At 33.9% G+C, this 13107-nt stretch overlaps 1 protein-coding gene across 3 annotated transcripts in view; it reads right to left on the bottom strand.

Annotated features, from left to right (window-relative positions):
- ADGRB3 (adhesion G protein-coupled receptor B3) overlaps positions 1 to 13107 on the bottom strand; it is a 732453-nt gene that overhangs the window by 290785 nt on the left and 428561 nt on the right. For all 3 annotated transcript variants that reach the window (XM_043591727.1, XM_043591726.1, XM_043591728.1), the window contains one exon: positions 10689 to 10791. In XM_043591727.1, the coding sequence (XP_043447662.1) occupies positions 10689 to 10791 (103 nt within the window). The remainder of the gene's footprint in view (positions 1 to 10688; positions 10792 to 13107) is intronic.

Below are 13107 nucleotides of genomic sequence, written 5' to 3'. Positions count from 1 at the left end.
GACAAACATGGTATCTATGACCTCATCCAACCAAGTCATTAATAAAAATGATGACTAGGCCAAGGCAGATAAAAGTTACAGTCCTGAAACATGCTACTGGCTCCATTCCACAGGTGGACATTCTCCCCCATAACAGCCAGCTCCCAGCCCTCAGTCTTGTCTTACATGTAGATAATCACTGTCTTCAAAAGTCTAGGCAGGCTCTTTGTGAAACGTTCCCTTTCTAAGTGCAGTTTTCTGGGTCCGTTCTAGAATTTCACTAGAAATAAAAATTTTAAATGGTGATTCTAAAATTTTTGTAATCCACCCCAATTTTATTTTTTCTTTTAATTATAACATTTGACTAACTCCAATATTTTAGCACCATTACCATTCTCCAAAAATTCCTCAAGGGCCACATTAGCCAAGGTATCTTACTTCTTATCAAATGTTCATACCTATAAACTATGCTGTTAGAACAAAAACACTTCCTTCCCTGAAAAAAGTTACAGTCTTATAGAAGTTGATGAGAAACACACACGTGGAATGTTTATATAACCATAAATAGATATGTTTTTATAAGTGTTACTAGTCACAATATACTGTTTAAGGGACAAATGAGGGGCATCATGGCTTGTGTTAGATCAAGTTTCATGGACTAAGTGTATCTTTAATGTGGTTCTACAGGAGGCATAGATCTGGGGAGGGTCACAGAAGGGAGTGTTGTTTTGAATTGTTTTCTTTTTCTTGTTCTTCCTTTATTTTTCCTTTATTTTTAAAATTGTTTTCTTCCTTGGTCTTATGAGATACTATCTGGTTTTAGCTTAAATTTTCATTCAATTTGTGACTTTGTAAGAAATCCTTAGCATAGCTACAATGTTGTATCATAAAGTTATGGTGTATTTATCTGGGATTTGTTCAAAGAACTCAGAGCACTTTATAGAAAACAAATTATCCTTGAAATATTACAGTGAAGGATATGAGTATATGTTTAATTAATATAGAAATTATTATAGAAAGGTGATACATTCACTTTTAGAAGAACCAGAGATAATGGTCTTTAGAAGAACCACAGATAATGGTTCTTCTAAATCTAGTTCACTTCTTTTAGTAATATATGGGTTAGATAAAGTTAAACCATTACAGGATACTGATTATAGGATTAATATTTCATATTTAGTGTTCCTAATAGTTTACAACAAAAGGAAAATAATATTAGAAAAGAAATATAATATGAATATAATTGTTTGAATATCTCTTTCTTTTTTACTCTCCTAAAGAAACTTATTTCTACTTTCAGATAAAAATGTAAAGGTGAGAAATGTTTGTTCTACTCTTAATCCATGCCATTGTTAACCCTTCATTTTATCCTCTACCTTCTTCACCTCTCATCTCTTGGATCTTATCTCATATTGCTCTTTCTTTTTGTCCTTGTGAAAATTTAAAAAGCATCCACATGAGGATTGTTAAAGGTTCCAAAATGCATTACTCACTCTTGTGCTTCACTCTACATTCTGGAACCTACACGACAGACAGACACTGCCCTCTGTGAGTTCTAGTGCAGTTACGAATATGGAGGTCTGTGAGCTGCGGTCAATTATTTAAACATTTGAAGTTTAGAAAAATAAGCAGAACAAACAAATCAGAGGAATCTTAGTATCTGGATAGACCAGTTGCTTAAAGGAAAAAGAATGTGTGATGGGAAACATAAGGCAAATATCAATGACAAATGAATACTAAACATGAAAAAAAACTGGCTAAAAAGTTCTGCTGAGAAATCACTTATAAAATATTTGTTATAATTTTTAGATACTTTTCTCAAAGGTACTCTGCTACAAGATCTGTTATGAGGAATTTACAGGAAGTCAATAACAGGAAATGGTGAGCCCAACAGAGAGTAACAAATGTGATGACAGAAACAAGGGGAAAAGAGTTGAGCTATACACTAGCCGATAGACGTAGATTTAAGAAATGGACTAAGCTAAGGAAACAAAAAAATTCCCAGGCATATGAGATAAATGTACGTAAGAAAATTCATTTTCAAAACTGTTAATATTATTGACACTTAAAATATTAAAACTTCACGTTTTTGAAAACTTTTGGAAATATACTATCTTCTTGAAAACCACGTTTTTGGTAAAACAAGCAAGCAAACAAATAAAGAAACAGATAGCAACAGAAAAAAAAAACTGTCTCTCTTGATCCCAGTCAAAATAGAATAGTTAAACTCAAGTTAAATATTTCTACTCACCTACATTTAAGCATTTTAAAAATGTACCATGACTCAAATTTCCTAATTACCATAGGTACTCTACATACTACTTTCAAGTGTCTATTTTTAATAGTCTTTGCCTTTTTTTTTACTTTTACTTTTACCTCTCTCCCTTTTTCCACATCAACGAAACCAATATACCCATTTAACAGTATGATATAGCACTGGCTTTGTAAATTTATTTCTATGGGTGGTTCTCTCTTTTCCTTTGGCTGCATAACTTTCTTTTTTTAATTTTCTATAATAAGGGATTTGAACATCCTTTCTAGATGTACACCTCAGTGATTCATGAATGACATTCATAAAATAATTCCTTTTCTTCTTTAAAAACTCTATTTCAAGTCTTTTTCTTTCCCTACAGAACACTTTAAATACATCTCACTGTGGTAAATTACTCTTACTATGGTAAACTTCATTTAGTCATTCATGTAAAAGTCACTTAGTAAACCCCTATTACATTCCAGGTACTGAGGATACAGCATTGAGCAAATTTCTTGCCTCATAGACTTAACTATAGTGAAAGGGGCAGGGAGAGAGACAAATAAACACATAAATACATAAAATGCTAGATGGTAATCTGTGCTATGATGAGAAAGTAAATCACAATGACAGGGAAGTCTGGAAAGTGAATGAGTTGCAATTTTATATATTGGGAAGCCTTCACCAATAAGATGATATCTGAGCAGAGATCTGAAGGAAGTTGAGCACAGAAAAGATAAAAGTCACAATAAAAATGAATGAAAACCAAGTTTCTCTAATTTTTCCTAATTTAAGTTCTGAATAAATTCAATTCACACACTATGTTTATTACACTCTTGCTATCTTAGTGTTTTCCAAGTGTTTTCTCCAGACCTACTCCAGAATCAACTGGGGTATTATTTAAAATGTAGATTAGTTGTCTCCACAAGTTCTGAGATTGGGGCTATACCTAGGAATATGCACTGTAATTATTACTCCCTCCACCCACCATAGTTTCTATCCACATCAAATTTGAAGAAGTACTGCTCAAGATGCACACAACAGAAATCATATGGTTTATTTACCCTTTTTTTTTTAAACTTTCAAATGCTTAGTGCTCATATGTCATCGCAACTTCCATATCTAGAAACGTCTTAACTTTCTGGTACCTTTCATACTTCTGTTAAAATGTTTAAACTTAAAAATATATTTAAAAATATATCCTTTTGTCTATTGAAGCAAAGCAAGTGAACAGACGAAGCATTAAGGGCATGAAGAAGGGCAGTGACTTCATCATAACTATCTCAGCATTTCCAATTTTCTGACTCAGATGTTCCAGAATGACTGTCTCTCACATCTTCTAGAGCATTGCACATTGACTTCTTGAATGTAGATGGGAGAAAGACTGTTCAGCGGACACTACACTGTCTCTCTTTAATTTTCAATATTTTGGACATAAAGGCATTGCATTAAAAAGACCTGGGTTTTGCTAAGCTTATCTTCCCTTTCTTTCCCCACTAAAGCATAATTGTAGCTATTATATATCACTGCACAAAAAGATTTTGGGAATTCCTTAAGAACGTTTCTTATATGACTGACTTGACCCACAAAAGACTCATTTATAATCTGTGTATAATTCTACCACTATTTGAGAAAAGACACATTAAATAAAGTCTAAGGAATGCATGGTGGAAGGGAGTGGGTAAGATCTTAGTGTATGTAATATTTCCATAGTCAAATCTATGAAATGCCCCTAAAATCTGATCAGTGAGAGTATTTCTTTTAACATATAAACAGCTTCATAGTACCTAAAAGTGTAATATACCACCCAAGGATATGATACAGTTGAAAACAGTGTATGAAACTCAACTGCAGAAGGTAATCTGTTGAACGTTCTCCAAATCTTTTTTCCAAGGTTATGGTAAGTACTATTCCATATTTCCATATTTTTAAAGGATACTTAAAAAGAACTAAATTGGGTCTAACACTTTTTTCTTCTTCTTTTTTCCTTTTTTTTTTTGAAAGGGTAGCTGACATATACCTGAAGTCTAAAGAGCATCATTACAAATGCAATACTGTGTTCTTACTTAATATGATCATGGAGATAAAGGAATTTTTGAATAGATTTATGAGGGTTCTACAGAAAGCATCACATTGAGAACAAGTCAATATGGAAAAGAAGGAGCTGGCTGTAGCTAAGGCAGACTGATATAAAGACCACTGAAGTGAGAAATGCAGAATATTGTTTTATCAGGATGAGTCACATCCATGTTGCATAGCTCTTCTTGAGGAGTTGGCAGCTATTTAATTGGAACATAAAGAAATAGCATATATTTAATCCAGCTTCTGCTATATGGTTACTCACTAGCCCACATTAACCAGATGACACTATTTTTGTGGATGTGATAACAGCTTGCTTCCCTAATTTCTGAGATGTATCACTAACCTGAATGTACATTATTTCCCAATGAATACTGCCTATTTGACATATGGGAAACAGTAAAAAGTAGAATCGCTATCAGGGATTATTTTTATGTGTATTCTTCAGAGAAAATCATTGCCTTCATGTAGATGTCTTAGAGTGTCTTACCCTTATATGATCACATGATTATATCATTTCCAACAATGGCTGCGCAGGAGCCTGGTGCACCTCTCAACAAACACATGGGTTTCCTAAGAGCAGAAACTCTCCAAGTATTTCTTATGAGTTGGAGTGGCAAATAACTTTAATAAAAATGGTTAAATAACTAGATTCCATACAGGTAAAACATACAGCTTAAGTCTTTTCCTTTTATAGCCAAGAGGATATCTTAATAAAACTTCTATGGGATTGATTGTAGCAGAGGCAAAGGCACCAGAAGTGTTTGCACTACTCCAGTCTATCAGCTGCCAGCAGAGAAGTTTTGCTAAATTGCTTCAAAAGCACAACATATCTGCACATGCCAGAGTTGCCCCTGACATCCAGCACTTGGTTCCACAAGGCCCTTTCTGTGGTGGGGCCTAGGTGGTGCTGCTCGTGGCATCCTCTGATTTTCTCTAATATCCCACCACCACTTTACAGTGGCCATTCTCACTGTCTGATGATTCCTTTCATCAGGTTGCTAAGGTGCTGGAATAATAATCAGCAGGACAAAATTTAATCTCTGGTTGCTAATTAATTCTTATTGAATAATGTATCATCAGTATTGCATTATATCTGATTCAAAATGGCACTCTTAATGTTTACATATACATTTTCTTCATAATCTAAAATTAATTTTGCAAAGTTCCAATGCAGGGATATTAGTTTTCTATTGCTATTGTAACAAATTACCATAAACAGCAGCATAGAATAACATAAATTCATTATCTCACAATTTCTATAGGTCAGAAGTCTGATGAGCTCAGCTGGGTCTCTACTCAAGAGATTCTCAAGGCTGAGATCAAAGTATTGGCATGATATCACTACTTCCTGGAGGATCTAAGGATAAATCCATGCTCAGGTTCATTCAGGTTTCAGTAGAATTAGTTCCTTGCAGTTGAAAGGCTGAGGTCTACATTTCCTTCCTGGTTAGCAACCAGAGGTTGTTTTCAGCTTTTACAGGCTGCCTGTACCCATTGGCTTGAGGCCCTCTTCATTCATTGTCAAAGTCAGTAATGGTAGTTGAGTTTTTAGTATGCTGCATTTCTGACCATAGCCATAGGGAAAACCACTTTTAATGGTTCATGTGATAAATTAGACCTACCCAGATAATCCAAGATAATTTCCCCATCTCAATGTCCTTACCTTTATTCACATATGCAAAGTCCCTTTTGACATGTAACATAACTGGTTCTGGAGGTCAGGACATGGGCATTTTGGGTAGGGGCATGATTCTGTTTACTATATAGGGATTGACTAACTCTATAGCCCAGAATCCAAATCTGGCCTGCCACCTATTTTTGTAAATAAAATTTCATTGCGGAGCCACACTCATTTGTTTAGATATTGTCTGGCTCCTTTCATGCTCCAACAGCAGAACTAAGTAAATGGGACAGAGGTCATTATAGCTCACATGTCTAAAATATTTGCTACCTGACTCCTAACTAAAAAGATTTGCTCACCACTGCTCCAAAAATAGCAGAATTATTCTAAAATTTCTTTGAAAAATGTTGACTATGTATTATGAATCAAAATAAACTGAATTTGAAATGTAAGTGGGAAGGGTGCTTACTCAAACTGAGGAATTTAGGATATAATCAAGAAAACACACACACACACCCCAAAAAAACAAACAAACAAAAAAAACCAAAGCAAAACAAAACAAAACACCATACTAACTGTAGCTAGGGAACAAATTCTATCTCAATTTCAGCTGGTGACAGAGCCATCAATCTGTCTGTCTAGTCAGCATTTCAAGACTCTTCCATAAAAATTACCCAGAGCTTTAAGCAGAAAAAAAAATCAGAAATCTCTTTCAAATGGACAAAAGGTAGGGTAGAAAAGTGATTCAAAACATAAAGGCATACAAACACCCCTTTGCAGAAATTATAGATTTATAGACTGGACTTCCTTAAGCTTTGTCAAGTGATTTTTAATTCCTTAGGTTTTTATCAGCCTTTGATATTTTCAAAAATACCCACTGATAAGTGTTTCAAATTTCTTCTCATTGTTTCTCATGCTTATCTAATGGTAACAAACATATTCATTATAGTCTTCCATTGTGTTTGCAGCTATGATTTACAAAGGTCATGGCTCATGATTAACTTTAGTTTATACACATAAAACGAACTCCTTAATTTGTTAGCTGATCCTATTAGTATGCAAGCAAATATGGCAAAGAAAACAAAACCCATAAGCCCAAATTCCCATGAGATTCTTTTGTGAATACGACCAATTTGAGAACTACAAATAAATCTCATGGATTTTTCTCAGTCCTGAAAGACAGCAGTATCATGCTAACTAGATCATTAAAGTTTTTACTCAGAGGAAGAAATAAAAAGAAAGGCAAGACCACAGAGACTGCAGGCAAGCATAGCCCAAACTGCCTCTCCAAAATGGAATAACCTAAAACTCTTATCATTTGGAAAAATAATTCATTTTCAGAGTAACAAAGTTGATAGAGCATGAGATAACTAAAATGTATGCACTTACTTACTCTTCTAACTCATCTTTAAAGGTGGAGTTGCTATCCACCTTAGAAAGTCATAGCAGCTTAGATCTGTCAGATCCAAGGCATCCAAACAGTGGGTGTCTGTACATGTGTGTGTGTATATGTGTGCACTCTCATTTAGGGTCATTCTATTATATTCATTCAGGTCTCAATAATTATTTTCAATAAAATTAGTAACTTTCCTTATATATCAGATAATCTAATAATATTAATAAGCATAAATGTCATCCTGAAGAAACCTTAAGTAACACTAAAAATAAAATTCTTTTTCTGGGAAAGCAACTTTGATATTTTTTAAAAGCAAGTGATTGCTATACCTAAACACGAAGGACCATAAACTCTGACTCTATAGGTCATCACAATAAAGCCATAGGCTCCCCCAAACTGACCTAAGAATAGCATCTTAGTCATTAATGATTTATGAGCTGGATAAAACTGCAATTGGCTTTGCTAAATACAATTTGGAATTTCAAGATTCCATATTCTATTCCTACAGTTCCCAAGGGCCTTATTATATTTAACATACTTTAAACGCTATTTGTTAAAAAGCTTTTTAAAAGAATACATTTAGTTTGGAAAATGTTAACAGGCTTTTCCCTAGGCTCACTATAACTATTAATTCCCATTCCTCATTTTTCTTCTACGTGGTATATGAAACAGATATACTTTGCAAGTCATTACTGTTTTCTGAGCTCAGGAAAGTACAGCACATACTTTTGATAGAAGTAAATACATGAAAGTAGACTTGATATTAAAAATATATCTAAAATAGTTCAATTTTGAAGGCAGTAACAATGATAATCTACATCTATGTAGAGTTATATTAAAATTTCACCTTTTCTAATTAATTTCTATTTTCATGTTTATGATGTATTCACATTAGTGAAGACTATTACATTTCAGTATAGGCTCTTTGATTATCTCTTCAATGGAAACAAACTAAAATCAGTATATAAAGTATATAAGACTGGTAATAAATACTAAGATACTCAACAAATCTGTTATATATTCTTTCCCTCAATGAACAGTACTTTACAAACTCTAATTTGGATGGTAAGATGAATACAACAAGCATTAAAAATTCAAACCAGGAGAGTATGAAGGACTGTATATATTGTATGGACAAAGTGTGAAAGGTATTTATAAAATAAAGGGAAGAAGTGAGGAATCCAGCCATCCAGAGAGGCTTCATTGTGTGGTGATTATTTGGGGTGGCCTCTGAAGACAGGTGGGCACTGCAAGCAAGGGGATAATAGAAGTGAGTTAGAATACTTGGTGCCATTTTCTTCTCCTGTGTAAGCTTTTCTTCTTCCTCTCATCTTCTCTCAGTCCCCCTTTTCAACAGATTTGTCTACATTCCCTTAAATGGAGATCTTCTAGAGTGGAGACTGTATTGTTTTGAAAATCTGGTCAACTCATTCACTCAAAATTATGAAAGACAGATTTAGTTTTAAGTGACTTGTGATAATTATTTCACCATTCTTATATCCTGACTTTCATTGTCACACCCCAGTGTCTAGCTGGTGCTTAATAAAGTGTATTGACTATATACTTGGGTTTTCATATGTACAAAGTTATTTTCTGTACATGGTTTATCTCCTTTGTAAATCAGCTGACAAAATAAACCCCCAGGAGAGAAGTTTGACTCAAAGCTTATATCTCTGTTCATTTCAAATAGTTTTACTGAATTGAAATAGTGAGACTGTTTCATCAATGCTATTTTTGAGGTTACTCTTTCTTCAATTTATGAAAAAAAGTCATTTAATTAATGTACTTTTAAAATTCTCAATAATGACTTTATTTAGGAAAGTATTGTAAAAGTTCATTTACATAAGTGTTTTCTCCACAAGAAACATGATATATACTCAGACATTGTACTGCTTTTTTAGTAAGCAATTCAGGGAACTAGGATCTCTTACTATTTTTTCACCAATGTTTATAACTGGGTAGACATTACCCTAATAAACAATAAAATCAAACACCTAAGTAAATAGTTTTTCAACAAATTTTGAACCTACAAAAAATAAATTCCTTATTCAAAAGCAATATTTAAAGGAATTGCCAGTTTTCAATGCAGTGATGAGATTAGGTAGAGGTAAGATTATTCTTAGGTGTACAAAGGTAGATTTTATAGAAATAAAACACATTCTTGAAATTAAATAGAACCAGTATGGTCATATTTTGGCAAAAGTAGAAGACCCAATAGTTTAAGTATTAGTTGTGATGTTTAAGAGCTATTGCTAAGAGATTTGAGATTTTCGCTAAACAATCTAGGAAGCCTGAAGCATGTTAGTAAAAAGTGCTTTACAGGGAAGATAACTGTCATTTTTTATAAAACCAAGATTGATTTTCTTTTTGGAAACAAGAAGTTATAAAACAGGAGACAATACATAAGTTTTGTAAACCAATTGATGTGAATATAAATTCCATTATGTCATTCATTAAATTTCTAGATTTGAGAAAAATGACACTTTGTGTTTCTGTTATTTGTATGTAAAGTTCAACTTCCCAGGAACTTTGCAAGAAATTAAACCAAAAAAAAAAAACCCAAAAAACAAAAGAACAAAAACAAAAAACAAAAAACCAAACCTGTGTACATAGAACATAAGAGAGTGGCTCACTTTAATACAGGAAGTATAAAAGCATAATTAGAAGAACCTTAGTAGGAATCACCTTCCTTGTCTCCACTCATCAAGGATTTAAGCATGTAAAGTGAATGTATAAAGGATCAGTAGATATTTTAAATTTCTACAGGAGGACTGAAAAAAGATTAAAAGAATTTCAGTTGCAGTTAGATAGATTCAGGAAAGGGTTCTTGTCATTCTGGAATGGGAGATTTAGATTTAGATTACTGAAGCACCCAACTAGTTATAAGAAGCCTACTCTGTTCTTTGACCTAGCACTTTTAAATGCCATCCCACCCATTCTCCTGCTCTAGGGTACCTGAAGTTAATCACTCCTCTTTGTATTATGTTTATAACTTCAATTACTGCATGCATCTTAAACCTATGTAGTTACACGGCAGTCTTCCCCACCACACTTGAGACAGGTTCTTATTCATTGGGTCTCCTCCGCTGATTAGCTCAAAGCCCAAAAAAGATGTGTAAGTGGATAAACAATTTAATAATTGTTATCATGGATAAACTGAAGAGAGTTTTATTATGGACAAAAGCATAGGATAATCTGACATTTTGTTTCTATATAATATAATCTTCATAACAAGTTACTCCATTTACAACTCTAAAAAGTCCAGAAAATGTGTTCTGATATTATCAAATGTGTGACTGCTAACTTATCTTTAAAGGTAAGTTCTATAAGCAAGTCGACGTCACATGGATAATACTTACATTAGCCAAATGAGCTAGTTCTATCTCCAGGAATGAATCAGTTGTTTTGGGTTCAGGCCTTATTGTGACCACGATGATTTTGGAATTAACGACAGTGTAGTTTCTGAAACAGAGTAATTGTGATTAAAAGGAGAATGGATCAATAACAAATATGAACTCTCACTGCTCCATACATGTTTGGATGCATGTTAAGTAAGGAAATATATCCTAATGCATCCTAAGGAGAACAGAGAAACAATGGGCAAACAGATTTAAAGTGTGATACTAAATACTACTTATGGAAAGATACAGTTCATTTTTTGTTATAAACAAACCCTACCTGGAACTAGGAAACTATGAGGGGAAAAAGCTATTGCTGACTGTTACCATTTTAGATACAGGAAAGATGAAAAAGCAACAGCACTTACAAGCTTTCGATTACTTAAATCTGATTCACCTGCAAGAGAGATGGATTGTGAATTCAAACCTTCAGGCAATCTTTAAATGAATATAATCCATTTATCTCAGGTGGACTTAACGGTTTTGTTCTCCAGGAGACCAAATATTCTTCTTGTAAAGTGCTATCTTAGCGTTTTTTGGACTGTCTCAAAATTCATTACGATGAATGATTAGAATGTGGTTTAGCATGAGAGCAAGTAGAGTTTAAATATAAATAAATGCTGTTGCTAATCATTGACCATCATTCATTTCAGCAATAGAGACTTACAGGACACTTCTTCAGCTCAATATGCTCAAAGTAAGGAATATATTTACCTTTTGAAATACCTTAACAATTACAGTTCCCTAACAAAGGAGTTTTAAACGTATTTGCAACCTACAAAAATTATCCATAACCATGAGCCAATTCTTTATTGTACATACAAGTTTTTATACAACACGTATAAAATGCCACACACTACTTGTTACAGATTTAAAGTTTTATTGTACATATATATATATATATATTTCTTTCCATCCCTTCTTTTTGATTTGAAATAAACTACAGAGCATGTTCTTTCATAGAACATGCACTATTCTGTGGAATTCGTAACACGTATGTAAGATGAATTCATTTAATATTATTCCTTCTTATTTCTTGTTTAAGGCATTATTTGCAGATAATAAAATTCACCAATTTTAAGGGGGCACTTTAATGCTGTTAGTACTTGTTTAACCAACTGAGCCACCCAGGCACCCCATCACTTTTAGTAATTGTATACTACTATGCAAGCATCACCACTGATTCCTCACCCTGAACGGCTTCCGTGAGCCTCTTTGCATCTTATCCCTTCCTGCCCCCAAGGCTCCAGGCAACCATGAACATGCTGTCACTATAATCACGTCTTTTCTAGAATTTCACTTAAATAGAATCATACGGTACATCGACTATTGTGTTTGAGTTAATTCACTTAGCATTATGTTTCTGAGATTCATCCATTTCGTTTCTCTTTATAGCAGAGTACTATTCCATGATATGGATATAACAGTTTGTGATCTATTCATCAATAAAAGTAAGCAACCTGTGGGTTACTTCTAATTTTTAGTATCTATGAATAGTACTATTCATATTTGGCTATTATGAATAGTTGGCATACATACTTTCTGCATAGACATCTATTTTCATATGTCTCAGGTAAATATCTAAGAGTGGAATTGCTTGATCATGTGGCAAAAGCGTGTTTAATTTTGTGTTATTGCTACACTATTTTCCAAAATGACTGTATCATCAAAATCATATAATTGTAATATTGTACAAAAATGCTGAACCTCACATTATTTGTGAAAATGTCTTCTCTAATGGAATGGTTTTTTCCATGATATTTCACCAGAAAAGAATGCTAATACATCATTGTGTGGAGTTTACTATATTTAGTAGTAGAGTAACTATAAGTATATTTTGAGTTGGATAACATTTAAAAAAAATTTAATGTTTATTTATTTTTGAGAGACAGAGCATGAGTGGGGGAAGGGCAGAGACAGAGAGGGAAACACAGAATGTGAAGCAGGCTCCAGGCTCTGAGCTGTCAGCACACAGCCCCATGCAGTGCTTGAACTCACAAACCATGAGATCATGACCTCATGACATGAGCTGAAGTTAGAAGCTTAACTGACTGAGCCACCCAGGCACCCCGAGTTGGATAACATTTTTAAATCCATCTTTAATGTATCTAGTAATGTCAAATAAATTCTTTCTTTTCAAAGTTTTAAATGTCTTTATTTTTTTTTTTTTGAGAGAGAGCGAGCAAGCACATGAGTGGAAAGAGGGGGCCAGAGGATCTGAAGTGGGCTCCATGCTGACAGCAGAGAGCCCAAAGCGGGGCTCAAACCCATGAGCTGCGAGATAATGACCTGAACCAAAGTGGGATCCCCAACCTACAGAGCCACCCAGGAGCCCCCAGGTAGCAAATTCTTAAACACTCAGGAAGCTTCATGGTATCCA

This window comes from Prionailurus bengalensis, chromosome B2 (genome assembly GCF_016509475.1).
Source record: "Prionailurus bengalensis isolate Pbe53 chromosome B2, Fcat_Pben_1.1_paternal_pri, whole genome shotgun sequence".
NCBI lineage: Eukaryota > Metazoa > Chordata > Mammalia > Carnivora > Felidae > Prionailurus > Prionailurus bengalensis.
This window is presented reverse-complemented; position numbering and strand designations above follow the sequence as displayed.